The 25,090-nt window shown below is 47.0% G+C and overlaps 2 protein-coding genes across 2 annotated transcripts in view; one reads left to right on the top strand and one right to left on the bottom strand.

Annotated features, from left to right (window-relative positions):
* WARS1 (tryptophanyl-tRNA synthetase 1) overlaps positions 1–6,777 on the top strand; it is a 45,681-nt gene extending 38,904 nt beyond the window's left edge. Inside the window, exons 10-11 of the mRNA XM_090034023.1 lie at positions 412–552; positions 3,025–6,777. Of these exons, the coding sequence (XP_089890149.1) occupies positions 412–552; positions 3,025–3,183 (300 nt within the window). The 3' untranslated portion in view covers positions 3,184–6,777. The remainder of the gene's footprint in view (positions 1–411; positions 553–3,024) is intronic.
* Positions 6,778–6,862: 85 nt separating this feature from the next.
* SLC25A47 (solute carrier family 25 member 47) lies at positions 6,863–24,516 on the bottom strand. The gene is made up of 6 exons (XM_090034024.1): positions 24,339–24,516; positions 17,101–17,144; positions 16,230–16,301; positions 15,611–15,793; positions 13,622–13,892; positions 6,863–7,158 (listed from the first exon to the last, which is right to left on the bottom strand). Exons 1-6 carry the CDS (start codon positions 24,364–24,366, stop codon positions 6,878–6,880), a joined length of 879 nt encoding a protein of 292 aa, XP_089890150.1. The 5' UTR covers positions 24,367–24,516; the 3' UTR covers positions 6,863–6,877.
* Positions 24,517–25,090: the final 574 nt, after the last annotated feature.

Here is a 25,090-nt window from a genome sequence, read left to right as displayed (position 1 = left end):
GTGCCTCGTCCTCTCCCATCAAAGTTAATTTCTTATTGAGGTTGAATCTCTTTAATGTTGTTTGAAGAGTTTTTCTTTTTGTAAAAACCAATGTGGTTTTCCCAACAAGTAGCAGCAACAGTACCAAAAAAGGACTTGCAAATCCATAGCAAAAACTGGGATGCACTCTGTCGGCTACTGAACCAGTCACAAGGCTTATGTACTGACTCTGTATATCCTCATTTTCTCCTCCTGAACTCCCTTTAACTCATTCATTAAAATTAGGCTTCTTGCCTTGCCTTTTAAAACTACACACTCTGCTCTTACTTGCAGTTCAACTGATCTTTAATGTAGATTTTTGTTATATGTATTTATTACATAGAAATTAACATTTGAGAAAAGTTAGGTCATCAAACCATTATGTTATTCTAGATCAACAAGCATGCCTTCTCTGGAGGAAAAGATACTATTGAAGAGCACAGGAAGTACGGGGGCAACTGTGATGTTGATGTGTCTTACATGTACCTAACCTTCTTCCTTGAAGATGATGACAAACTTGAACAATTGAAGCAGGTAAGGAGCCAAGAAAAAATATTAATTGCTATCTGTCCCCTCAGAAGGGTCTGGGGTGGGGCCAGCCTATAACTAAGTCTGCCTGTGAACCTCTTTGGGCAAGATACTTGTGCTGTGACATTACCCCAGTCACCTCCTTCCTTTGAGTCGCTGTCATGCTTCCAAGCCAATAAGTGGTCAAGATTTGTGTTTGATGATTGCAGCATTTTCTCCTCACATATGTCATTTGTTCTGTCTCCTCTAATATTTTTGTAAGGGTATCTTGGGCAAGAGAGCTTTTCCTCTCCCATATCCTGTATTTAAATTATATCAGGTTTTTGGCATTTTTAATAATCATTTAAAAAGCCCTACTTGTGTCTGGAGTGCAGATCCTCAAAAGTCTTTGCAGCTACTAACTCCCCTGAAACTTTCACTAGCAGTTACAATTAGACAACTGATAAACAAAGGGAAAGTCAAAAAGTGTTCTCTATTAGCATACAATGAAGCCCAAACAAGCTGTCATAAATATAGGCAGCTTTGCTCTATGACCTACCTGAAATGGGCTCTTCTTCTTATCCTGAGTGTGGTGGTAGCAGTAGTAAAACTAAAGAGTGGGCAGGTGACTAGGACAGCAGCCCTGAGTGCCCACCTTGCTGGAGAGAAGGGCACAAAAATAGTAACTTAGTGCAGAATCTGCACACTCTTCCTTTCGTTTCCCCCATGTAACCTTGCCTCTGCTTTGAACAGGAAAGGAAACAGGACTGGGCATGATGTTAATCCAGGGGTTAGTAATCTATGGCCTGCAAGATTAAACTGATCCATGGAGCAATCAAATCCAGCCTACAGACAGAGCTTTGGCAGCATTCAGTGGGGCGGGGGGTGGGGAGCAGCAGCTGCAGACGTGCTCATCATGCCACCACAGGGGAGGTGCCGACTGCTGTGCATCCTAGCACTAACCTTCCTGCCTTCCCCTGACCCAGGATGGTCATTTCCAGCCTACAAGTGGGAAAGGTTGCCAAACACTGTGTTTAATCTTTTTAGACTAAAATAGCTAATTCCTTATGTATTCCAGGAGCACATTTGACCCACTCCCTTATTTTTTTTTTTTCTGAAAAATCTCCTTCCATGGCACTAGCACTAGAGTACATTTTGCCATCATGCTGCTTTGGTGCAAATTTAAGAAAAGATGGTCTTGCAATCTGTCTTAGCTTAATGAACCCACACCAGTTATGGTGCCATAATAGGAAGCTTTCAGAAGAAGCCGTTGTGTGTGCCCTCCATTATAGCTGAGAGGAATCCAAAAACCCCAGAAGTCCATTGAAAAACATTTTAATAATTATGTTTTGTTTTCATTAAGAAATGTAGTCACTGCTGAGCTGGTGTCTGCAATAGCAGAAGCTTGAACTAGTGTCATGAATGGCAAGGGCTGTTGATATACCTGCTACCATTTCAAACAAAAGTTGAGCTCTCCAGGCCATAACCAGTTTCTAACATAGCGTTGAATGCAGGCTGAGCCTGTTTGCCAGCTGCTAAATCACTTTCAAAAGCAATGCAGGTGCATGTATTACCAGAAATGAGTAAACAGTACAGTTTGGACAGAGACTGTCAGAGCCCTAAGGCACATCTAAATGAAAGCATGCATGCTTTTCCCAAGGAACAAATAGCAGTGGCGCATAGTTGTGCCATTGCTACTTGTTTCTGGGGAATGCCCATGCCCATGTGGTCTGGCACACAGCAGGTTGCCCCAGGTAGGGTAGAGGAGGCTGGTGCTAGTACCTGGGCTGGCCCCAGCAGCCTTACCTGGAGTCCTGGGTGCCTCCTAGGGCTCCAGCAGCAGGGATCCAAGCACACGGAGCCTTGCTGGCAGCCAGAGTGTGGCTCTGCCTGGCCAGATTCCAGTTTCAGGCAGCGTATGCTGCCACCACATGCACCACCCTGCTCTGCTTTTTTTTGGCACAGGTTTTTTGACACAGGGACCTCCTGGTGTCAAAAAACCCTGCTGTGCTGTGAATTTAGCAGCATGGCAAACACCTCCATATGTGGCATGTGCATTTTGCAGCACCACACAAGGGGTCTGCAGCTCTGCAAACCATATGTGCAAGCTCATCTGGACACACTCCTATAGTGTAAGGGGGGTTATACTATCCATATTTGGATTCTTAGGAAACCCTACAACAAAAAAGTGTGACAGTTTTCTTATGCAACTCATGACAGTGACCAGAAACATGTTATTTTGTTTATTTTGATCTCTTAGGGAGGAAAATGCTTGGTTTCCCATTGTTACAACTGGATAGCCAAGTTAAATCTTTGCTCGCGTAGCTTACTCAGTCTGTATAGTATGTGTAGTAACATACTGCTGTATCATAACCTTATGCTGAAAATTGCACTTACGGGTGATATTAGGGAACCTAAGCAAATAATTAACTTTGTGGCAGCCAAATCTTTATTCACCAAAAGCCAGGCTTTAAAAACCCATTGCCCCTCTCTCGGCAGGATTACACAAGTGGGGCACTGCTCACAGGAGAGCTGAAGAAGGCACTTATTGAAACATTGCAGCCCTTGATAGCAGCTCATCAGGAGAGACGCAAACAGGTCACAAATGAAATGGTAAAACAGTTTATGACTCCACGGAAACTGGCATTTGAATTTTAGGGACATGTCTGTAATTTAATTTATCATTAGATAAACCAATATTGAATCATCATAGTCCTCTGTTGGTTTTCGTCACTTCATAATTATGTGCAAGCTGCAGTCACTGGTTATAAATGTGACTATTAACAGGTTACTTGCAATGAATCCTCAAGGACGCTTCAGAAAAAAAAATCTGGTTCAAAATAGTATTTAGGAATGAAAACTAGTTAACTGCAGAATTGCATTCACTGCGATATGAATGCTACTCTTCTCAGACTCTTCAGAGCACTGTTTCTGTTGGTAAAAGCACCCTATTTATTGTATTTCATGTTGAAAATATAAAGAAAAATTAATAAAAGTTTCCATTGTAATGTGGAAGTCTAACTTGTAAATTGCTCTAGGAATGGTATCTCAGAGAAACCAAGTTATTCAAAGCACCAACTTTGGTCCTGCATACCACAGTTTAAGGGACTGAATTGTGAAGTTGGCTACCAGGGAGACATGCTGCACTTGCATAAATGCTCATTGCCTGTAAAACTCAACCTCCTGTGTGTCTGAGGATCCAAATATAGAGACTATGAGTGTCCTTCTTACCAAAGCAGGGGGCTGGGAATCAGGCCCTCTCTGCTCCACCCTTCTGGTTGGACCTGAGGAAATCAGAACATCCCTGTGTCTCCATTTCTGTAAACCTGTAAAACTGATGATTCCTAATGCCCAGAGCCTCAGATAGTTGGTTGATTGTAAAGTATTTTGATATCCTCACACAAAAGGAACTGGAGACGGGCAAATCGTGTATCCATAACAAGGAACCGGTAGAGCTTCTCATCATGGCAAGAAACACATGATGTGATTGCTTGACAAAGGGATTTGTGTTTGTTTTATAGGCAAGCCTCAGTAAGTGAAGACGTATTTATTTTAAGATATATTCCAATGAACTTCACTTGGTTGAAATACTTCAAACTTGGACAAGGAAATGTTCTGACAAAAAGAAGCTTTTGGTCTTAGTGTGATTGTTCTGATGTGTGCAATACAATGCACATTTCAGCTGAAGCTTCTATTAGTACACCATGTTAAAAACAGTACTGCTAAAACTAGATCTAATGTGTGACTATATATGGTTGTATGTATGACTACAGCTCAGACCTGACTGATAGAATTAGAAATATAGGTAATGAGAATTATTACAGTTACTTTGCATTTGAAATTCCTTTCAAACAAAATGAAAGTAGCTGGAACTCTGTAAGATTCCCCCTGTATTTGGCCTGAGAGTATATTGGGGGGTTTTTTCCAAGGGTTGGAGAGGCCAGTCAGGCCAGTTTGTCAGGTTTTGTGGCAGTAGAATATGGCACAGTCATGCAATAGTTTTAACTGTATAAATGTACTCTTAGGTTCATATAGTAGGTACATAGTTACTGTCAAGTGGGGAGGGAGAGGTTTTGCAGGTGAATTTAAGGCCTGCTGAGGTCTTTCCCCCCTCACTTTCAGCAGGCCTTGGCCCAGGCCCTTACTGAAGAAGACCTTGGGGAATGATGGTCTCTGCCTCAAGCTGGTAGATACTGGAAAATAACTGCCTTCCCAATCTTAGTTCTGCCAGTGCACCCAGGCCCTGCTAGCAACTACTCTGCAGTCCTGCTTCTGAGAAGGAGCTGTTGGTTGTGCCAAGCCACATGTGGAGTATTTTTCAATGTGTTACAGGTCTGTAAGGGACCAGGGGGAAGCTAAAGCTTGTTAGTAGAGAGCAGCTTCAGTCTTGTTACCACTTGTTTTCTACCTTATACTGAAAACAGAAATACTTAGTTTTCTTATTCCTAGAGTACTATGATCTAGCACTACTAAAACCAGAGGTATTTAATAAGTGCACTGAAGTCAGTGTTTACCATTTTTACCATAGATTTTGGGTATCTCCCAAATATAAAAAAAAAATTAAAATCATCTCCCTTGCTCTCTTCCTTATATAACTGTGGTTGAGGTGGACTTTCTAAATTAGGTTTTTTAGCTCTCCATACCCCACTATGAACCATGCTTGTGCATTTTTTTTTTTAATTTGGCTCAGTCTAAGGCCCCTGACAGCTATTATGTTGGTCATGTATTATATGCAAGTATTGTGTGACAAATCATAACCTGCCAAATGGCCACATTCAAGATACTTTGAATTCTCACAGGATACTTCCACATCACAGAAGTCACTGTTTCAGCAAGCAGTTTTTGTGGCTGATTTGCTGTTTTTATCCAGGAATAAGCTGGTTTCATGTCTTGTGTATTTACAGTTTGTCACACAATGCTTACATATAACATGCAGCAAATGTAACATGTGCCAGAGGCTTTAAGTGATTTCAGTTCTTTAAAAGATTTGCACTTCAGGGGATTTTTTTGCAGATTTCCCATGTAGTTCATCACTAAGAATCAGTTTAATAAACAAGGTTAAGTTAAAACTTGGTTAATAAAAACCAATATAGGACAAACTTGCACAAGAATTTACACATCTATTTTGTAATTAAATTATTAAAATCCAACTAGAAAGTTCTAAAAGGGAATGTGAAGACAGAGTAAATTAAGCACTTGCTTGTTGATGGGATAATTTGATATTGCACCGGCTGCTTACAACAATGCCATGCTTCTGAAAACCAACCCTGACTCATAACAGTGTGATTCTGTCCCAAAGCAGGGGAGAAACTCCCAGCTTTCCATTGCGAACGATCACTTTAATCCCAGAGGTATTTAAAGGTCAATGAGGGCAAAGTCTTCAAAAGCTCCAGTGAAATGACTGAGCGCTTTTGTCAGGTTCATAATCACTGGCTAAATTTTCCTTGACTTGCTGGCATTTTGTTCATGGCAATATAATAAAAATATGGATTAAAGTACTGAAAGTCTGTCAGATTTCTCCACTGGTGTTTAATGGAGGCACTAAGCTTCATTTCTTGCTGTTTTTCTTTTAACCCGTCTTTCCTTGCTCTTGTGAACATGGGTGCAATCCTTTTGACTGCTGGGTGCCCAAAGTCTGAGGATTCTCTCCCCAATAGTTTGTGACCACAGAGGAAAATGAAGGATCCACTCAAACGGTTCTGCACACAGTGTTTGTGCTAGCTGGCCTTTAGCTGGGAGAATTTATCAGAAGTAGGAGTTCGCAATTATTAAAGTAGCAGTTTCACAGCTCATGGTCAAGGCAACACTAAGAAAAACAGAATTGCAGACCCCTAAAATCCAGCATTCACAGATCCAGCACCCTGGTTGGTGCATGTGCCATGTAAGTACATATAATGGCAGATGGCATGTATCATTAGGTGCAGAGCAAAAATCAACCTTGTGCTGTGGCAGTCATGCTGCTAGAGTGAGCCTTGTTTTGATAGGAGAGGTGTTTGGCCCTCTCCCATGAGCTCCCACTCGGAGGGGTTGCTATTTGAATGTTTAATGTTGACTGTACGGAATGTGCTTGGGCAGCAAAACACCAAGATTTGTGAAAGTGCATCCTGCCTGAGCAGCAGCCTCAGGCTGGCTGGGAGCGCGTCAGAGCAAGTTTGGAGAAAAGCAGGAGGTGTCTTGACTAGTCTGGGACTCTGCAAGAAAAACATCAATAAGCTGCTTTGCTGATGCTTTCCATTCTATTAAATGTGCTGATTTCATCCAGGATCTCCACTATCAGACACTTCAACATTGATTATATGAAATTTGTCTTAAAGAAAGCAGCCACCTTAGAAGAGAATGATGTGACGTGTTTTTATTTAGTAAGATGTTCTGTGAGTCTCAGTACAGCCTCATATGTAACAAACACCACCATGTTCACAGGGAAAGCACGGATGCAGTTTAACCCAAGTCCTTTGAAAAGGACAGTGAATCCCTCTGCTTTCACACTCTCTCTGGCACAGTGCATCACTCCTCTGTATTTGTGTTGTCCTAATTCACCTGCTTGCATCCGAGACTTAATGACATCCATAGGAGTTGCTACACCCCACCCCAGCATTCCAGCACAGCCTCCAGAAATGAGCACAGCAAGTATGTCTGCAGAAAGAGAAGTTATAATAGGAAGTTACCCAGAGCTGGCTAAGGAGATGGGTGCAGCATTTCCAAAGAAAAAGAATTCCCAACTGCACATTTAAATGTTTTTCCCATCTAACTCTGGAATGGTTTTAAGGAAGAGGATAGACACTGTTCTTAACTACAAGGTAGTGTTGGACAGTTGGACAAACCAAAAGTACTATACATAAGATCACACTCTGCACGCAGTCCCTTATCACCTTCCCCTGTAGGCTATCTGTTCAATACTGGTTATTGGCTCTATCAGTCATATCAGACCATTCTGTGCTGTCTAGCAATTTAGAATTTTTCCCATCATCACAGCATGCAAATTTCTTATACTGAGGCTTCTTAGCAGGTGGGTTTCAAAGGTAAATACAGTGGGGGCAGCTGATCCTTCCTCCCTTCCCCCACAAATGGTTGTGATAAGACGTTGCACCACTGAGCAGGAAATAGTATGGCCAACTCCATAACACTGCACTGTGCACAGGCACCTGTGCTGCTCCTGTTCAGGAGAATTATATCAGCACAGGGCTGCCTTGTGCAACAAGAATATTTGGAAAGGGATCCACTGATTCCAGAGAAAGTTGGCCTGTAGAGCTAGCTGGGGCTCTCTGCATCATGTCTGACAAGAAAGGTAGGCCATGGGGCTTCAGGGGAAATTGGCTGTGGGAGTTGGGGATTAAGTGGCCTGCACATGACAGTGCGTGGGAACGGGCTGTGTCTGGGAGCAGATTTGGAGTATGGTACACTCAGCTAAACATGGGGCTCCATGCACAGGCCCACAGCCCACCCATCCACACTACCACTGTAGTCTGCGGTAGTCCTTGGGTCACACTATTATTCTAAAGGTGGGCTGCAGGATCAAAGCAAGGAATCACTCCCACATGCCAGAGCAATTTGCCTCCCTGATATGATGCTCCAGAAAAAAGGGAAAGAAGTCTAATGAATGCTGCTAGTTAAGCAACTGAGGACTAGGAAGGGAATGTCCTTCAGCCCACAGACAAAGCTAAGCTGTGCCTTAGGACTCAAGTTAGCCTGGCTGCTGTTAGTCTCTGTTTCCTGTAGCAGTAAGTGCTATAGTGCTCCCAGACAGATCATGTACATACTTCCAGTGCCACATTTTAAATATATTTTGACTTTCCTCTATGCCCAAATAGTCGGCAAGAAGCCTGCTTCCTACTGAGGGGGCAATCTGCCGCCCCGACCCCTTAGCCTGGGAAGTCTGCTGCTTCCCAGGGGCCCGCATCCGAGACATTGCGGAGAGGATCCCACAGCTCCTCCGGCCCACAGACCACTACCCCATGCTCCTTATTCACGTGGGCACTAATGACACGGCTCGGAGCACCCCCAGCCAGGTCATGAGGCGCTACAAGGAGTTGGGAGCGGAGCTTAGGGGTCTGTGAGCTCAGGTGGTGTTTTCGTCGATCCTCCCAGTCTTGGGCTATGGGCTGAGGTGGGAGAGGAGGATCCACGCAGTGAACCAAAGACTGCAGAGCTGGTGTCATCGGGAAGGCTTTGGCTTCCATGACCACAGCCCGCTCTTTGGCGAGAGAGGCAGCGAGCTGCTGGGAAGAGATGGCCTCCCCTGGGGAGGAGGCTCTTCTCAGCCAGGCTGGCTGACCAGCTCCACCGCTGGCCTGCTGAGCGACCCTTGCAAAGCCAGCAGACCAAGGCACTTAAGGGAGCCCACCCCTGCCCCAGCCCTGGCACAATCTGTGGGCAAGGCAAGAGCCCCTAAGGGCACACTGGCCTGCCTGTACACTAATGCCAGGAGCCTGGGTAACAAGCAGGAGGAGCTTGTCCTCCTGCTCAGTGCAAAGAATTATGACGTCGTTGGGATAACGGAGACCTGGTGGGACTCCACCCATGACTGGACCACGGGTATAGAGAGCTATACCCTGTACAGGAGGGATCGTGTTGACAAAAGGGGCGGGGGTGTAGCTCTCTATGTCAAGGAAAGCTACATGTCCCTGCAAGCTGATGTTGGCGACCGGCATGGACAGCTAGAGACCCTCTGGGTAAAAATTCGTGGGAAAAACCGCACAGGGGACACAACGGTGGGAGTCTACTACAGACCTCCCACTCAAAGTCCTGAGCTTGACCAGGAGTTCACCCGGGAACTGACTGAGGCCGCTTGCTCCAGGACCTTGGTTGTCATGGGTGACTTCAATTACCCGGACATCTCGTGGGAAGATCACTCAGCAAAATCCAAGCAGTCGCAAAGCTTTCTCTCGTGCGTGGATGACCTCTACCTGACTCAAGAAGTCTACAGGCCAACGAGAGGCAAAGCGCTGCTCGACCTGGTACTGGCTACGGGGGACGACCTAATCGGCGACCTAGTGGTCGATGGGAAGCTGGGTGACAGCGACCACGAGCTGATCACCTTCACCATCTGCCATAAAGCTGGCAAGTCAATCAGCAACACAGAAGTCCTTGACTTCAGAAAAGCCGACTTTGACAAGCTCAAGAGGCTTGTCGGTCAGGCCCTCAGGGAGATGGGAGTTCAAGAAGAGTGGTTGCTTCTCAAGGGAGCGATCCTCAGTGCACAAGCTAATTCGATTCCATCTTGGAGGAAAGGCAACAAGAGGGCACAGCAGCTCCCCTGGCTCTCCAGAGATCTGGCAGACCTCCTGAGGCTAAAAAGAAAGGCCTACAAAGGATGGAGGATGGGATTCACCTCCAAGGAGGATTATTCTGCACTGGTCCAGTCCTGCAGGGAGCAAACCAGGAAAGCCAAGGCTGCAACTGAACTCCAACTAGCTTCAAGCAATAAGGACAACAAAAAGTCCTTTTTCAGATATGTGGGGAGCCAGAGGAAAAGCAAGGGCAACGTTGGACCCCTGCTAAACCAGATGGGGCAACTGACAACTGACGCCCAGGAAAAAGCCAACCTATTAAATAGGTACTTTGCGTCAGTCTTTCATCAGTCACACGGGATGCCCATGCTTGCTATGGGACAGGGAGATCCGGGTGATGGGGATCCCCTACCCTCCATCAATGCTGACCTCGTGAAGGAACACCTTGAGAAGCTGGATACCTTCAAGTCAGCCAGCCCTGACAATCTGCACCCCAGGGTACTCAAGGAGCTGGCGAGCATCATAGCCCAGCCCCTGGCACGGATCTTTGAAAACTCCTGGCACTCTGGTGTAGTGCCCGAAGACTGGAAGAAGGCCAATGTGGTGCCGATCTTCAAGAAAGGGAGGAGAGTGGATCCAGCTAACTACAGGCCCATTAGCCTGACTTCTATCCTGGGGAAGATCTTAGAAAAGTTTATTAAGGAGGCCATCCTTGAGGGACTGGCCCAGGCTAACATCCTAAGGGATAGCCAGCATGGGTTTGTTGCGGGTAGGTCTTGTTTGACCAATCTCATTTCCTTCTATGACCAGGTGACCTATCACCTGGACGAGGGAGAAGAGATTGATGTCATATATCTTGACTTCAAAAAAGCCTTTGATCTGGTATCCCACGATCACCTCTTGGCCAAACTGGCTGGTTGTGGCCTTGGCTCCGCCACGATCCGCTGGCTGGGAATCTGGCTCCGTGGTCAGACCCAGGGGGTTGTAATCGATGGCAGTCACTCATCGTGGTGCCCTGTGACCAGTGGGGTCCTCAAGGCTCTGTCCTTGGACCCATCCTGTTCAATATCTTCATTAATGATGTGGACATTGGAGTCAGGAGTGGAACGGCCAAGTTCGCCGATGACACCAAACTTTGGGGCAAAGCATCCACGCCAGAAGACAGGCGGGTGATCCAGGCTGACCTGGACAGGCTCAGCAAATGGGCAGACGAGAACCTGATGGTGTTTAACACCAAAAAATGCAAGGTTCTCCACCTTGGGAGGAAAAACCTGCAGCTTCCTGATAGGCTTGGCAGTGCTACGTTGGATAGCACTACAGAAGAAAGAGACTTGGGGGTCATCATTGACCACAAGATGAACATGAGCCTGCAATACGATGCTGCGGCTAGTAAAGCGACCAAAACGCTGGCTTGCATCCATAGATGCTTCTCGAGCAAATCCCGGGAAGTCATTCTCCCCTTGTACTCGGCCTTGGTGAGGCCGCAGCTGGAGTACTGCATCCAGTTTTGGGCTCCACAATTCAAAAAGGCTGTGGAGAAGCTTGAGAGAGTCCAGAGGAGAGCCACGCACATGATCAGAGGTCAGGAAAACAGATCTTACGATGACAGGCTGAGAGCCATGGGACTCTTTAGCCTGGAAAAGCATAGGCTCAGGGGTGATCTGATGGCCACCTATAAGTTTATCTGGGGTGAACACCAGGATCTGGGGGAACGTTTGTTCACCAGAGCGCCCCAAGGGATGACGAGGTCGAACGGTCACAAACTCCTGCAAGACCGTTTCAGGCTGGACATAAGGAAGAATTTCTTTACTGTCCGAGCCCCCAAGGTCTGGAACAGCCTGCCAGCGGAGGTGGTTCAAGCACCTACATTGAACACCTTCAAGAGTAAATTGGATGCTTATCTTGCTGGGATCCTATGACCCCAGCTGACTTCCTGCCCTTTGGGCAGGAGGCTGAACTTGATGATCTCCCGAGGTCCCTTCCAGCCCTAATGTCTATGAAATCTATGAAATGTACTGTAAGGCTGGCCCCTGGGAAAATGTACCCCTTAGTGAACTTGTATTTTAGCACCCTCAACTCGCACTGCTTCAGGCAGGGGCAGGAGCATGGGACACAGTCTGATGGGGAGGTGGAACTGCTTGGTGCACCAGGCAGGTGGGCAGGCACCACTGCTGCTGAGGGGAGCAAGGCTGGTGGACTAGAGCAGGTGCCACGCCATCCACACATGCCTAGCCTGGCTCCTCCTGAGCAGTGGCTGGAGGCAGGGGTGGGTTGGGCTGGGCACCACTTCTCCTGCCTGGGCCAGGGATTGGCCAGGCCAGGTTGGGGCAGGGAAAGAGGAGGGTGCTGCTGGTGCACCAGGCAGGTGGGCAGGCAGTGCTTACATGCGTGCAGCATGACCCGAGACCACAGCACCCTGGGCAGTTGCCCACATAATCCACCAGTAAAGCCAGCCTTGTGTGTTATGGCTGGGCTGGATCCTGCCACTGCAATGGGCCGAATGCCATGAGCTCTAGGGCTCCTGGCTCCTCTGCAGTTCTATTTGCAGTTGCCTTGTAACTGTTGCTGAAATCCTCTTTGCTGAAGCATCTCACATTGAGTTCAGCCCGCAGTAGAAGTTATTTCATAGCAACTCTGAGACTATTTGCATATTAGGAAACTGGATAGGCTTGTTTTTGTGACTGAACTCACAGCATGGGTTTCAGGCTGAGGGCTGAGCAGGTCCTGTGGGCACTGCTACCTGCAGAAGACACATCTCGCTTGCAGAACTGTGTGATTTCACAATGCAGGCAGAATTGGGCGAAGTCACTCCCCAGGAGCCATAAGAAACCTGAGCTGCTACTAAAAGTGGTATAGCCAGCCCTTCCCTCTGAAAACACAAGCCTGACCAGGTCCTGAAGCTCTTCCTTTTAATTCTGTAATTCTGCTCCCTTTAAATGGCTTGTCCAAATTGTCATTAGCAATTTCATTCTTGCCTCCAAATCACTGCTAGGTGCCTGTTCTTGAGGAGAAACCATCTTCTTGTGTGTTCATACAGCACCTGGCACAAGTAGTTCCTGGGCCATAACACACGGAGTAAAGGTTCCACAACCTGGATGGTTCCAGCCTTCACAGTCCAGGACAACCCCCAGACCACATGAGATGGAAGAAGGGTGTTGTCCCCAGCATGTGACACCAGATTACAGTCCCTTTCCGTCTAGCAATAGCCTCTGAACCTCTAATTTTGTTGTTTAGCCTAATTCTGTCAGTTTGGTTCCAACTAAGCAGGCTCTTCTTCATTTTAAATATTTGCCAAGTTTCACTCCAGTAGCATCTGCATTTGTTCTTAGACAGCATGATTCCTCTGGATGAGGGATGTCAAACATACAGCCTGCGGGGCTCCTGGAGGGGCTGGGAATTTATGGGCAGGGCAAGCAGAGCTTGCTGCTGAGTTCTGCTGTATGGAGTCCTGTTGGGACACGCGCATTGGCAGCCAAGGGGCAAATGATGGGTACTTTTAATTCCTGTAGCTCAGGGGGCCAAGGACTGCTTGAGATTGTTCAGGGGACCACCACTCTTCAACTAGTGAAAGCTAGCCAGTGCAGCTTAGCTTATGGGGCCTGCAACTGTAGGGTGATCAAAACACTCATCCATGCTTTGATATAGTCACCAAAGGAAACCACTTTGGAAGCCATTTAAATGAAAGTTACCATATAAATGCAAGAATAGTTTGAAATGTGAATGAAAACAAAAAGCAAGCAGCCTGTGATAAGGACACATTCCGAGGGAACTATCTACCAGGTGGGTAAAACGCTGTACATTAAGAATATGCCTTCTCTCCTAGCACAATATAAACCAAGTCATTTTGTGGGCAGTCCTGCTCCACCTACCTGGTTTACTTTTCCCAGCTGGAGTGAGCCAATCACATAGGACAGAATATGTGAGGAAATACAAAGTAGATGAGTAGCAGTCCCTGCACAATAGTGCTGAACACCCTCTGTATAAACCCCCCAAACCTTCCTCCTTTGCTATCATTTTCAGACAATGCATAGATCCTCGATACTTGGGCTTGGAGCTGGGATTGGAAGTTGCAACTGAGTGATGTGGTTTCTGAGTTTGCATTCGAACTTTGGTTATCTCAGTAGGGGATATCAACACAACCTGTGAAACAAGACCAGACCAACATTAGCAATGTCATCTTCAATCTTTGGCAAAAGCAATGAAGAATAGCTAGTCTCAGCCCCTCCCCAGAAGTCCCCATTCTCTAAGTCACCCTATGGAAACTACAAGGCTGAAGAGGTCTGAGCATGAACTGGGAATTGCAGTCGGGTGAAATGAAGGCAAAGGCAATAAACCAGAACTACCACAAATCCTCATTAAACAACAACCAGCGTCTGCAACAGTTTGTCAGGCTGTGAAGAGAAGGGGGGAAATCCTAAGCTAAGATCACCAGCACCTGTGAATTGGAACCGCTGCCATTAAGAATCCGGGCAATTAAACCAAGGCAAAAAGCCTTTGCTAGTGCACGGGCTAAGCGAACACTGAGGGAAGATTATCCAATCGATGGTCCACCCAGTGGGAGCAGGACAACACTTATCTGATAGACCGGAACTAAGCTCCTGAGACAATTGTAGCACAGACCGAGGACTAGTCAGAAATATGCAAGCGCCATGTATAATCATTGAGGGGGAGCCATTGGCATTCAGCGTGCCCACCCTGTTCGTATAAGCCTCTTCAGAGTGTGAAAAATTACGACTAAGTTCCACTGCAGTTTACAATTTCACATTATCTGGGCTATGTGCATATTTTGACAAGTAATTTCACTTGCCAGTTGCACACCTCCCTGGCGTGCCCTGGGCCATGCTCAGTTCAGAGAATTAATGGGAAAACCTGACATACTGCCTGTTTTGACATGATCACAGAGATGCAGTTCAGTGCTCTCCTAACACATTAAATTGACAGCACTTATAGTGTCTCTACCTACAGAGCAAGCACAGCATGATAAAAGCCCCACGCTGCATTTCTACCAATGTATCTTATTCTACATGCGTTCTCACTGGCTCGGACTGGTTCATTCCTTCTGATCAGATCATTCTTAACCTCCCTGCTTGAAATGTCAACAGAGGTGATAAAGGAAGCAGTTTTGTGCTGTGGATATCTGCCTAGGCGGGGCCACACACACCACAACACTGATCCACCAGTCAGTGATGCTGATTGGTTTTGACCTGCATTATTAACAGACCAATGACCAGGGCTGTCTCATTAACTCAAGCAGGAATCTATTACATAAATGGTCTCTATCCAGGGACGGCTGGATGCGCTTTAAAAGCTTAGTGAGGGAAAGGGAAGATCCTGTATTGAATCCCGTATTCTGTTTTTAAAAGACAAGCAAAACCTTGTGTAGTCCTTAAGTCCTTATTCAGTGGTTTTATACAAATATTTGGGTATCCTCTAAAATAAACCCAGTGTTAGGAGCCCAGCAGGACTCCACACCTTTATGAGACAAACCAGTGTGGGAACAACAATGGAAGAGTAGATCTTAAAAAAGCCACCATCACTATGGCAGGAACAAAGGACTGGAAGGGACCTTCAAGGACATCAAGTCCAGCCCCCTGCATACGTGGGCCGTTAACCCACAGAATCCCCACTTCAGACCTTCAGACCCTTGGACATACATGCACAGGAAAGCCAGGGCTCTGCCAGTGACAAAAAAGGGGGAGATGATATTCAGTCTTTTGGAAGACTCCAAAGGGATATTATGGATAGGAGTTTTCACAGATCTTCCTGCAAGCACCAGAGAAAAGGTACTCATCACATTTCCAGCCTCACATTAATAGAAACAGGAACTTTGTTGATGATTTTATTTGCTCTTTACCTACCCGAACAACCCCAGTAGCGCAACCAGCCAGGGAAATATCCACCTTTGAGGGTTTCACATCTGAAGTGCCATATCTTAATCTGCAGATGTTATAAAGGCAGTTTCTGTAAGTGCCGAAAGAAACAGAAGAAATGAGCGACACCGTGAGAACCGACATGGACACGCCTTTGTAAAACCCCAGGATCTAGCATGAAAGAGAGAAAAAGGAAGGATTAAAAAACGAGAACGACCTAGGAAGGCACTTGTGTTAGTCCAGTCCAGTCTGAAATCCAATCCATACGTGGTCATGTCACAAACCTCCCCCAGGAGCATAGCTTTAGAGGCAAATTAATAAAATAAGGTTCAGACTTAAGCCTTCTTCCCTGAAGTGTGGCTGTTTATGGAACTTCCCTTCCCCAAAAACCCACATAGCCCCAAGATGACTAATCCAGAGCTGCCTTAGTTCTCCCTGGCTCACATCTAAGATCGCTCCTCCCTTCTCTCCAGAGGAGATGAGCTACCTGCAGCTTGCATCAGCAGGAATAGCTAAGCAGGGTCATCATCTGCTCCCAAGTCAATTCACATAATTTCTCCTGTTGTTTTCCTTTATAAATGTGATGCGTCAAAGTAGCTGTCCCTACCTTTTCTGCTTTGTACATTTCCTGAATGCAGTGCCAAATTCCATTATAGCTCCTCTCAGTCTGAAGTCTCACCTGTAAACATAAAACAAGCTTTGACATCGACAACATGCTAAACTTACGGACTAATGCACTCATACCATGCTTTTTGATTTCCTGTGGAATCCTTACCCCCAAACACATCTGCAATTTTTTTTTTAAAAAGCACATAAGACTCTAGAATTGTGTAACAATATGGTGGAAAAATTAAAGCTTTCTTTCATATGATTGATCTAGTAAGTACAGAGAGAAAGGCAAAAGACAACAGTTTAGTTCAGGGGTGGGCCCATGGGCCATACCCAGCCTGTGACTGATTGTATCCAGCCCATGGATGCCCCTGTGACACTCTGCATAGAGCCAAGTCCTGCCTGGGGCAGCCCACACCAAACTCCTGCCCATGTCACTGCCCTGGCCCCAGCCCCGGCTCCAGGCAGGGTGCACAGCTTCCCAGCTGGGCTGCTCCAGCTGCTACTGCAGCCACCCAGGTACTGCTCGGCTCTTCCCACCTCTGATGGCTCCTCCTGCTCCTACTGCACTGCTCCGAGCAGCAGGTGGCACAGGGAAGCAAGGATGGCTGTGGGGACACATGCCCAGCCAGGTGGTGGGGGAGGGCAAAATATATTTTTTCCAATAAAATTTAAAATATTAAAGTAAATGTTTGATTTTCCATGTATGATTTGTTTTTTATCTATGATTTATTAAAATATCTTGTAAAGATCATGTGCATGCCCCTCGATGGCTCAGAAAAACTCATTAAGCAGCCCGCCAGCCAAAATACTTGCCCACCCGGGTTTAGTTCCACATGATAGATAAGAATTGAAGTTCAAAAAAATACCTTTACTGTATCCAGCGGATAACCCACAGCAGTACTTAAGCCACCTGAAACAGACATTGTGTGTAACATGGTTACCAGCACATACAATAACCAGGCTATTTTCTTACTGCCAAGGAAGTAATTAACTGAATTACAGTGACATTCAATGCCAAAGTCAAGTTGCCCTCAGAACCAAACTCTCTAACTTGCCAATGACAACCACAAAGGTTAAGGAAAGGATCAAGGGATAAAAACCAATAGCTTAATCAAGAGGCCCAGACACATTCACAGAAGAACTTTGACTGTAAAAAGAAACTTCCATGAGGGCACAGAGACATGGTGCAAGCCAGGACTGGCAGGGACACAGAAACAGGTGATGAAAGGGATATGGAGAGCTGCCACCTCCCCTGGACAAGAAGCTGTCCTGTTGACTTAAGTTGTGCTTGAAATTTTAATGAATGATCAGTACAAACGAATTGTTTTGCACTCCCCCATCCTCAATATCCTCAGTACATCTCTCCTTCTCTTAGACCAGAGGTCAGCAACATTTTTGGGCAGAATGCCAGAAACACCCGCAACCTACTTGTAAAATGTTGGCATGCCAGGGGCCCAGTCCTTGTTATGGTAGTGCAGCCCTGTCCCTTTCCCATCACCTGCCCATGGCGCACATCCACCCTCCACCAGCAAATAAGCTAGGCTGGGGCTCCATGGATCCCGGTGCAAGCGCTTGCAGCCTCCCCGCTGCCTGCTGTAAGCAGCCCAGGCTCTGTGGCGGGAAGCAGGGGCCTGCCCAGAACCTGGGCCATCTGTGGCGGGCACCTACTAAGCTGGAAGCAACTGCACCAGGGTCCACGGAGCCCCAGCCCAGTTTGTGGCCAGCTGCAGGTATACGTGCACCTTAAGGCAGCCAGCATTGAAGAGGCAGGGGCTGGGCTGCCACAACAAGGATCCCTCATGGCTCCCCTGCCATCCACCCCAAGGTGCACATGCCAAGTAAAAGGCCTTCACATGCCAAACTCCGGTACACATGCCGGGGTTTGCTGACCCCTGTCTCAGACAGTAAGCACTTGGCAGAGGAGCCATGCCTTCACATGTAGCACAAGGTGCTTTCAGTTATGACTGAGCCCCGAGTCCAACATGGCACAGAGAGCAGCATCTCCTGCTCAGGCTCCAGCATAGGGTTTGCAGCAGGCGCCAGCAGCTAGGGAGGTAGGGCCACAGCAGTGGCAACAGGCAAGGCAGCCAGAGGGTGATGGGGCTGTGTCAACTCTTGCTCCCCTGCCTGCTATGTGCTCCGGGTCCCAAGGGCCCTGAGCCACACAACGGGCCATGCCCCCAGGTTCTGGGGGACTGCCAGTAGTCCAGTGGGCCATCTGTTTGACGCCCTTTCTCTAGTGGCTACTGAGCAGTCTCAATGGGCTTGTGCATGCAACTGTGCCAGAAGTATCATATAGCGAAGAATGTAGCTAATTACACACACACACTAAGGAAGAACTACATTCCTTGGAGGCTGCACCTTCTCAGCAAGCAACACTCCTTGTTCAAAGGGGAAGGAGATACTGACTACAGTTAAAAAACATCATACAGCAGAGTTGGATCAGGACTCAAGGGCAGGCAGCCTGTGGCAGGATCAAGCCCAGAATTAGATGCGTGTGCTTTCTATGTGCGCTGACTGTGCCAGTACATTGCAAAGAGAGAAGCAGACCTGAACAAAACAAAGGATTAACGGCTGAAGAGGAAGCAGCCCCTGATGGGGAGCCAGGCTGTACTCAGGATCCCCGAGTCAGGATGTGATGCAACGTCAGGGCAGTAACGTGCATGCAGCGTGCCGCACAATTCCGCTGGCTGCTTTGCAACTCAGAAATGGCAGAGCTGACCTCCGGTTCAGCCTCCCTCCCACCCCCTCCGCCCCCAGGGTTCAGCTCTAACTGAGCAAGTCTAAAGTGCAACCGTCCAGTAAGAACGCTGAAGAGGATTAATGATGGGGTATGTACAAAGTCAGCCTGCTTAACAGAGCTTTCCCGTGCACCAGCTGACCTTTATTGCCACAGAGTGACAGTAAATATATTGCTTTTAACATGCTCCTGGGATCTCTCTGCCCCAAATATAGAAACCAGGGCACATTTCTAGGTCTTAAAATAGTCACTAGAGATGGAAGCTCAGTAATTCTAGGAGGCAAAGTGACTGCCATGGTGTGGGGGAGAACAAACTGCTTCCCTGAATGTTTCATTTGATCACAGCTAACAGATTTTCACCGCTGCTATCTATCACCACTATATTTCCCAGCCTGTGGCTCCACATGTAAATGAACTGCTTTGCACTTGACTAGTGTTATTTTCAATGTTATAACCAGGCGACTGGCTAACATCTGGTCAAAATATGAGGCATCCATCAACCTCAAAGGCAAAAGGCTGAGAGACAATTAAGCTATATCTATTCAGGATATTTTTAATGGCCAGTCCTGATTTTCTGAAAGGAGCTGTAAGGGTCTTAAAACTACTGCAAAACTACTGCGGCCTTTAAGTAAGCTCTGGAAAGACTATGAGCCATACGTTTCCTGGTGGCTTACCCATTCAATAATGTCCATCATTGAGTTCTTTAAAAAAAAAAAAAAAAAAGGCATGTTGGCTGCTGTGGTCACTTCCGCAAATGCACTCCCCTGAAATAACACAGGTATCTTAGTGACTGACTAGTCCTATGTCGATGATATAATCAGCATCTGCATGATTAAGTCAGAGTCCCCACAGCTAATCCAGGACAAGAAAATCCTGGACAAAGCCTACATGACCTTCGCCCACTTAGAAAAGAGAATGACATTTGTCCTACCTGCTGTGCAGGCATCTCCAGCAAATCTGCCTGGCAAGAAAGATCAACAGCAGAAGCAGGTGAAAAATGGGCCAGCCAGTCCTTTTTGCATTTCAAAGACAGAAGAAGGGTACAGTGTTGGAAACGGGGAGGGAGACGACACAGAGCAGGCAGGAAGGAATTAAGAACAGGGGCTTACTGGGTCCGGGCTCCAGAACAGGCAGAGAATGAAAGCATGCCCGGCCGGTCTGGGTCCAACGCCTATAGGCACATCACTACAGGGTGGCACCTGGAAAGCTAAGGCAGGGCAGCCAGTAACAGGCCCATCTGCTGTGCATTCACCACTGCTTACATGCCCCCTCCAATGCATGCAAGTTGCACCATGCCCCTCACTGCTGAAAGGTGGCACTTTTGCCAGCTTGGAGCCTGTGCTGGTTAAAAGGGAGATACTGTGTGTGGTGGAGCTGTGTCGCTGTCCTGGCTGCCCCACTGCACCCAGGGAGGAAGGAATCCCTGCTGCCTTGCAGCACGTGCTCACAGAGACATCCCCAACAGCTTCTGCACCCGGGACAATGCCCTGCAAGAGAGCTTCTGCAGTGGCAAAAACCCCCTGGGCTGGCCATTCCCGTGCCCCACTATGCTAGCACCTAGGGACCCTGCTCACCTATCCCGTCACACTACTATGTGCACAGGTCCCAGACGGGCCAGGGAACAACCACCTTCTTTTCAACTAGAGGTTATTATTGACATCTTTCCCTCATCTTTTCCAAGGCCGGTACTGCCCCGTCCATCCTTCCCACAGACACAGGGACCCAAGGGGCAGAGAAAAACAGTATCGGCAAATCTTAGAGTTAGGGAGCTACGACATCAGCTCTGGCTCTCCAGCCTTCCACACAAACCCGTCTATTGTACAGGGCCATTTGCAGACTCAAGTAGACACCACTGCACATTTAGGCACAGCGTACACTCCACATGTCTGGCCCCTGAACTGACTTCATCCCAGCCATCTCCTCTATGCCCTCTTTTCAGTTGCTGGAGGGCAGCAGGCAGCTGCCTAGTCGCTGTGCCCGCAGGAGCAGCCAGCCCAAAAGTTACATCCTGAGGAGACAGATGCCAGAACACCCCTGAGCTGGGCACAAAGGCCCAGAGCCCCCTTTTACAAAAAAAGAAAAAAGAGCAAAGAGCAGGACATGTCCTTTGGCTGGTCTTTTAAATTCTGCTCTTTCCCTGGGCCGCCCCAGTCAGTGGATCAATTTGCAGACTTAGTTATGGAGTTTGGGGTCCTGCTGGCTCCTCCCAGCCCTAGAAAGGCAATTAAATGTGTCCCCTCACACTCTCATGCACCCACCAAGCCCTTTCTAGACCAGCAATCAAGTCTGCCCCCAGCCCCAAAGGCATGCCCCATGACGGCAGCATCCCCCAGCCACCTGCTCCCACCTTCGTGCTCTAAACTAGGCACTGAAGATGCTCTGAGGCAACAGCTCTTGTGATGCCAGTCTCAGGCATGCTCGAGAGCTGCTGCTGAACGATAACCCCAGAGCGGCATCACCAGTGCAGTTCCAGGTTTGTAGTATGAGCATTCGGGACATGTCACCCACCACAGCAGACAGGGCCTAAAAGTGAATCCTGTCTTGGGTGCACCCACATCACTTGCTGCCCATCCCCCCTGACCTCTGCTCCTCCCAGGGCTCCTTCCCCCCACCCTGCAAACCTGGGTCACCTCAGCCAGATCCTTTTCTCTCCTTTCCAGGCCCACTGCTGCAGGGACAGAGGGAGAGGAAAGGCTTAAAGCAGCATTTCCCCACAGGAGGTGAGGAGGGAAAGGGAAACAGGCAGACAAGTTAATCAGAGGGGCCTTTCTGCTGCAATCTCTCATTCTTCACTTGGGTGGGATTGATCGTCAAGAGGGCTGGAGTTTTGAAAAAAAAAGTCCTTTTAGTCACATACACACACACCCTGGGCAGCTAGAAAACACAAGTGAATGCAGATATATATAAAGGGATCTGCTAACGAACAACTCCAGCCCATTTTCAGATTACCACATGCAATACGGTAATACACTTGCACTTTCACAAGACACAGGCTCTCAGTTAGTCCCAGAGCCACAGAAGCAATAAACAGCATTTGGAAGAGACACACATCAATATATCTGTGCATTTACAAGGAAACAATTTATCACCCTGGGTCCTTACCAGTCAGGATTTAAGGGGACTGTGTCCCTTTGTTATTCTCCACTAGGAGCCAGGTAGGGTTTTCTCAGAAAAACAAAAAAAACCCTCAAAACACATCAAGGTCTCAGGCACATCCTATATTAAACAAACCTTGTTACCTGTGTTGCCATTTTAGCTGTTTGTTCAGCTGGTGCTACAAGGTGTCTGGATATGTGAAAATACAGTAGACAACCCTGTTCCAACTCTTATACATATTTCCATTGCAAAGCAATTCATGACCCAGCTGCAGGGCTGAGAGGCAGTTTATTCTCATAGGAAGCTCTTCTAACCTTGAAAGCACACATCAAGGAAATAATGGCATTATCCACATCAGACTGGTGATGATGATCATACTGCTAGTTGCTGCAGTTTGCACAAGCCCCCACCACCTCACATCCAAGCTCTCTGTGTAGCAAAGTATCTGAAAGGAGTTTGTTTTCTATAGATGCAAGGCTGTGCTGTGCCTCATAGGCAGGTACTGAGTTCCCATAGGTAACAGGTAGGAAGACAGGCAGAAGGCAGCCCCCACCTTGGTCAGATGCTATGAATGACAAAGTATGTTGCTCCCTACAGATGCTCAAGCTTCTCTGAATCATTTAGTCTTTAATGTGCCACCCCGCTCTGCTTTCTGCCTGACTTCAGACTAACACAGCTGACCACCTCTGAGCTAGGAAAATCTCAGTCTCACATGCCTGTAGCAATGAGCTGCAATTAGGATAAGCAAATGAACTTCTGATTAAAATGTACTCTGAATTACAACCATATAGATCCTTCTCTATCCCAGATACATTTTAGAGAATCAGACAAAGTACTGGGTGCCCTCCATTTCCATGCACTTGAAAAAGGAAGGAGGACAATGAGCACCTTACTGGACCAGGTCTGTGACTATGTTGTGACATTCACAGAAGATGCACTTTTGCAGGTGTAGTAAAATGCAAACCTGAGGGCAGTGGGACAGAGGATGACATGATGAATACCAGTTGACTGGTTTGAAGGCCTGGACAGGGCCCAAGAGATTTACTTCAGAAGTCTCCTTAATTACGGTATATAATTGTCACAAATCACAGCGGACAAGAGAGATGTCCGAAGAGAGAAGCAAGGGGCTGCATTACACTGAGCTGACACAGACACAAGTTACATGGAGTGAACTGGGGCATTTGATACCAAGGTTTAAAGAACCTTCTCATACACTTTCCCCAAGTTCACATTCTCAGGCATAAGACCTGTGCTCAGGTGCATAAAGCCACCGCACACAAAAGAGAGGCAAACAAGAGGGAAGGAAGAAGAGTCACTGCAAAGGGACTAAATATACCTCTCCTGCAGCCATTCCAGAGTTGACTCAGGGCTCACTTACACAGTTACTACGCAGAGGCTGAAGTTAAGTATGTCATGCTATATCAATGTCTGCCTGGGCAACCGCTCCCTCCTGATCTGCTCAGCAAGAGACCATCATAGTTTAGAGGACCTGGAAGCCTGCTCGGAACAGACATGGGAGAGTTTTAGCACACTCCTTGCCCATGTGGGAGATGGGCACGGCTCGTTCTAGGACCTCACTCTGCGATTCTCCCATTCCCGTCCATTTTAGCTATTTCAAAATTTTGTCTTTCAAATTCACCAAAGACATGTCATGGTTTAAAACACAGTTTCATTAAATACAGGCCCCCCAGAAGCCTCAAATTAAAAGTGGATCATTTTTTAAACTAGTGATCAATGTGTTCCTGGAACAAGGTCTGCTATGTAGCAAGCCTGCATTGAAATAACCCCTGACCAAGCTGCAAATAAATCCTGGTCCAAGGATATCCTTATTTAAACCTTTTTCAACAGCAACAAAGTTACTTCACCATTGAAAATACGGTCAGTTCTCCAAAACCCCAAATGCCCACCAGTATGTCACGTTCCCCCGAACTCTGGATAACAGCAGCACCGTATCAGCAGTGTTCGTAGCACTGTGTGCTTTAGTATCTGGTGTTATTTTGCTTAATCATTTTGATATTAGATGAGGGGGTAATACAAAGCAGCAATCCCAACTAACTAAGTTTAATGATATTCATGCTCTGTAAATGTACTCTGCTGATCTTCTTAAAGTAATAGAGAATATGTTATAAAAAGGCAGTTCTCATGAAATCACTGAATGATCCTTAACTATAGCATTACCACTTGTGTGATCAGTATCTGCCAGTACATAGCAAAGAAGCACAGCTGTCTGCTTTCATCAAACATGCACCATTTTATCTATGTATTTACCTCCAATGGCTCCAGCAATGAAATCCATCTGTACAGTCTGCTGCCTTAACTGTCCTGATCAAATGCTGGGATTGTAGAGGAAAAGTAGATTCAAATTCAGCCTTTATGAGGAACAAGAGCCCCCAGTCCTTCAGAGATGATGCAGTTTGCACCATGTTAAAACCAACCCCCCTCCTATCTCCACCTTTCTCCAAAGGTTATGTTCTGGGGGGGAAGGGGGCAGAATTAATGAATTATATATTAGCAGGGTGAGACAAAAAGACTGGACCAGTTCCAAGAATATGGTGAATAAATAATCCTGTGCAGAGGTGAACTGGAACATTGAACTAAAGCCTCCATTCTGGTTGCCTTTCACCTGCAAAATTGCAAGAACATGGCTCTACAAAGTGCACGTCGAGAACATGGAGGTGTGCTCATTAGTCAGGGAAGACGGTTGCTAGCATCCCTGGCCCATGCACAGCCACATGCAACACAACCATGTGGAATGGTCCTGCCAAGAAGCACCATTTCAAAGTGAACCCACTTCTCTCACAAAGGCAAAACATGCCCCATTTCCAAGTCGTGCTCAAGAAATTCATCCAGACCTTTCCGCCTTACTCTCGTGGCTCTTCAGTCCTGCACTGTTCTCAAGTGACCTGTACCACAGGGAGTGTTGAAAAGCAGAAGTCAATTCAGTTATGCATGGAAGGATTGCTTCCCTTCCCTGGTGGGTGCTTGCAAGAACCGGAGGAAGTCGGCCTCTGGAAGAGTTA

This window comes from Crocodylus siamensis, chromosome 2, assembly GCF_052110815.1.
Source record: "Crocodylus siamensis isolate JL-2025a chromosome 2, ASM5211081v1, whole genome shotgun sequence".
Classification (NCBI taxonomy): domain Eukaryota; kingdom Metazoa; phylum Chordata; order Crocodylia; family Crocodylidae; genus Crocodylus; species Crocodylus siamensis.
This window is presented reverse-complemented; position numbering and strand designations above follow the sequence as displayed.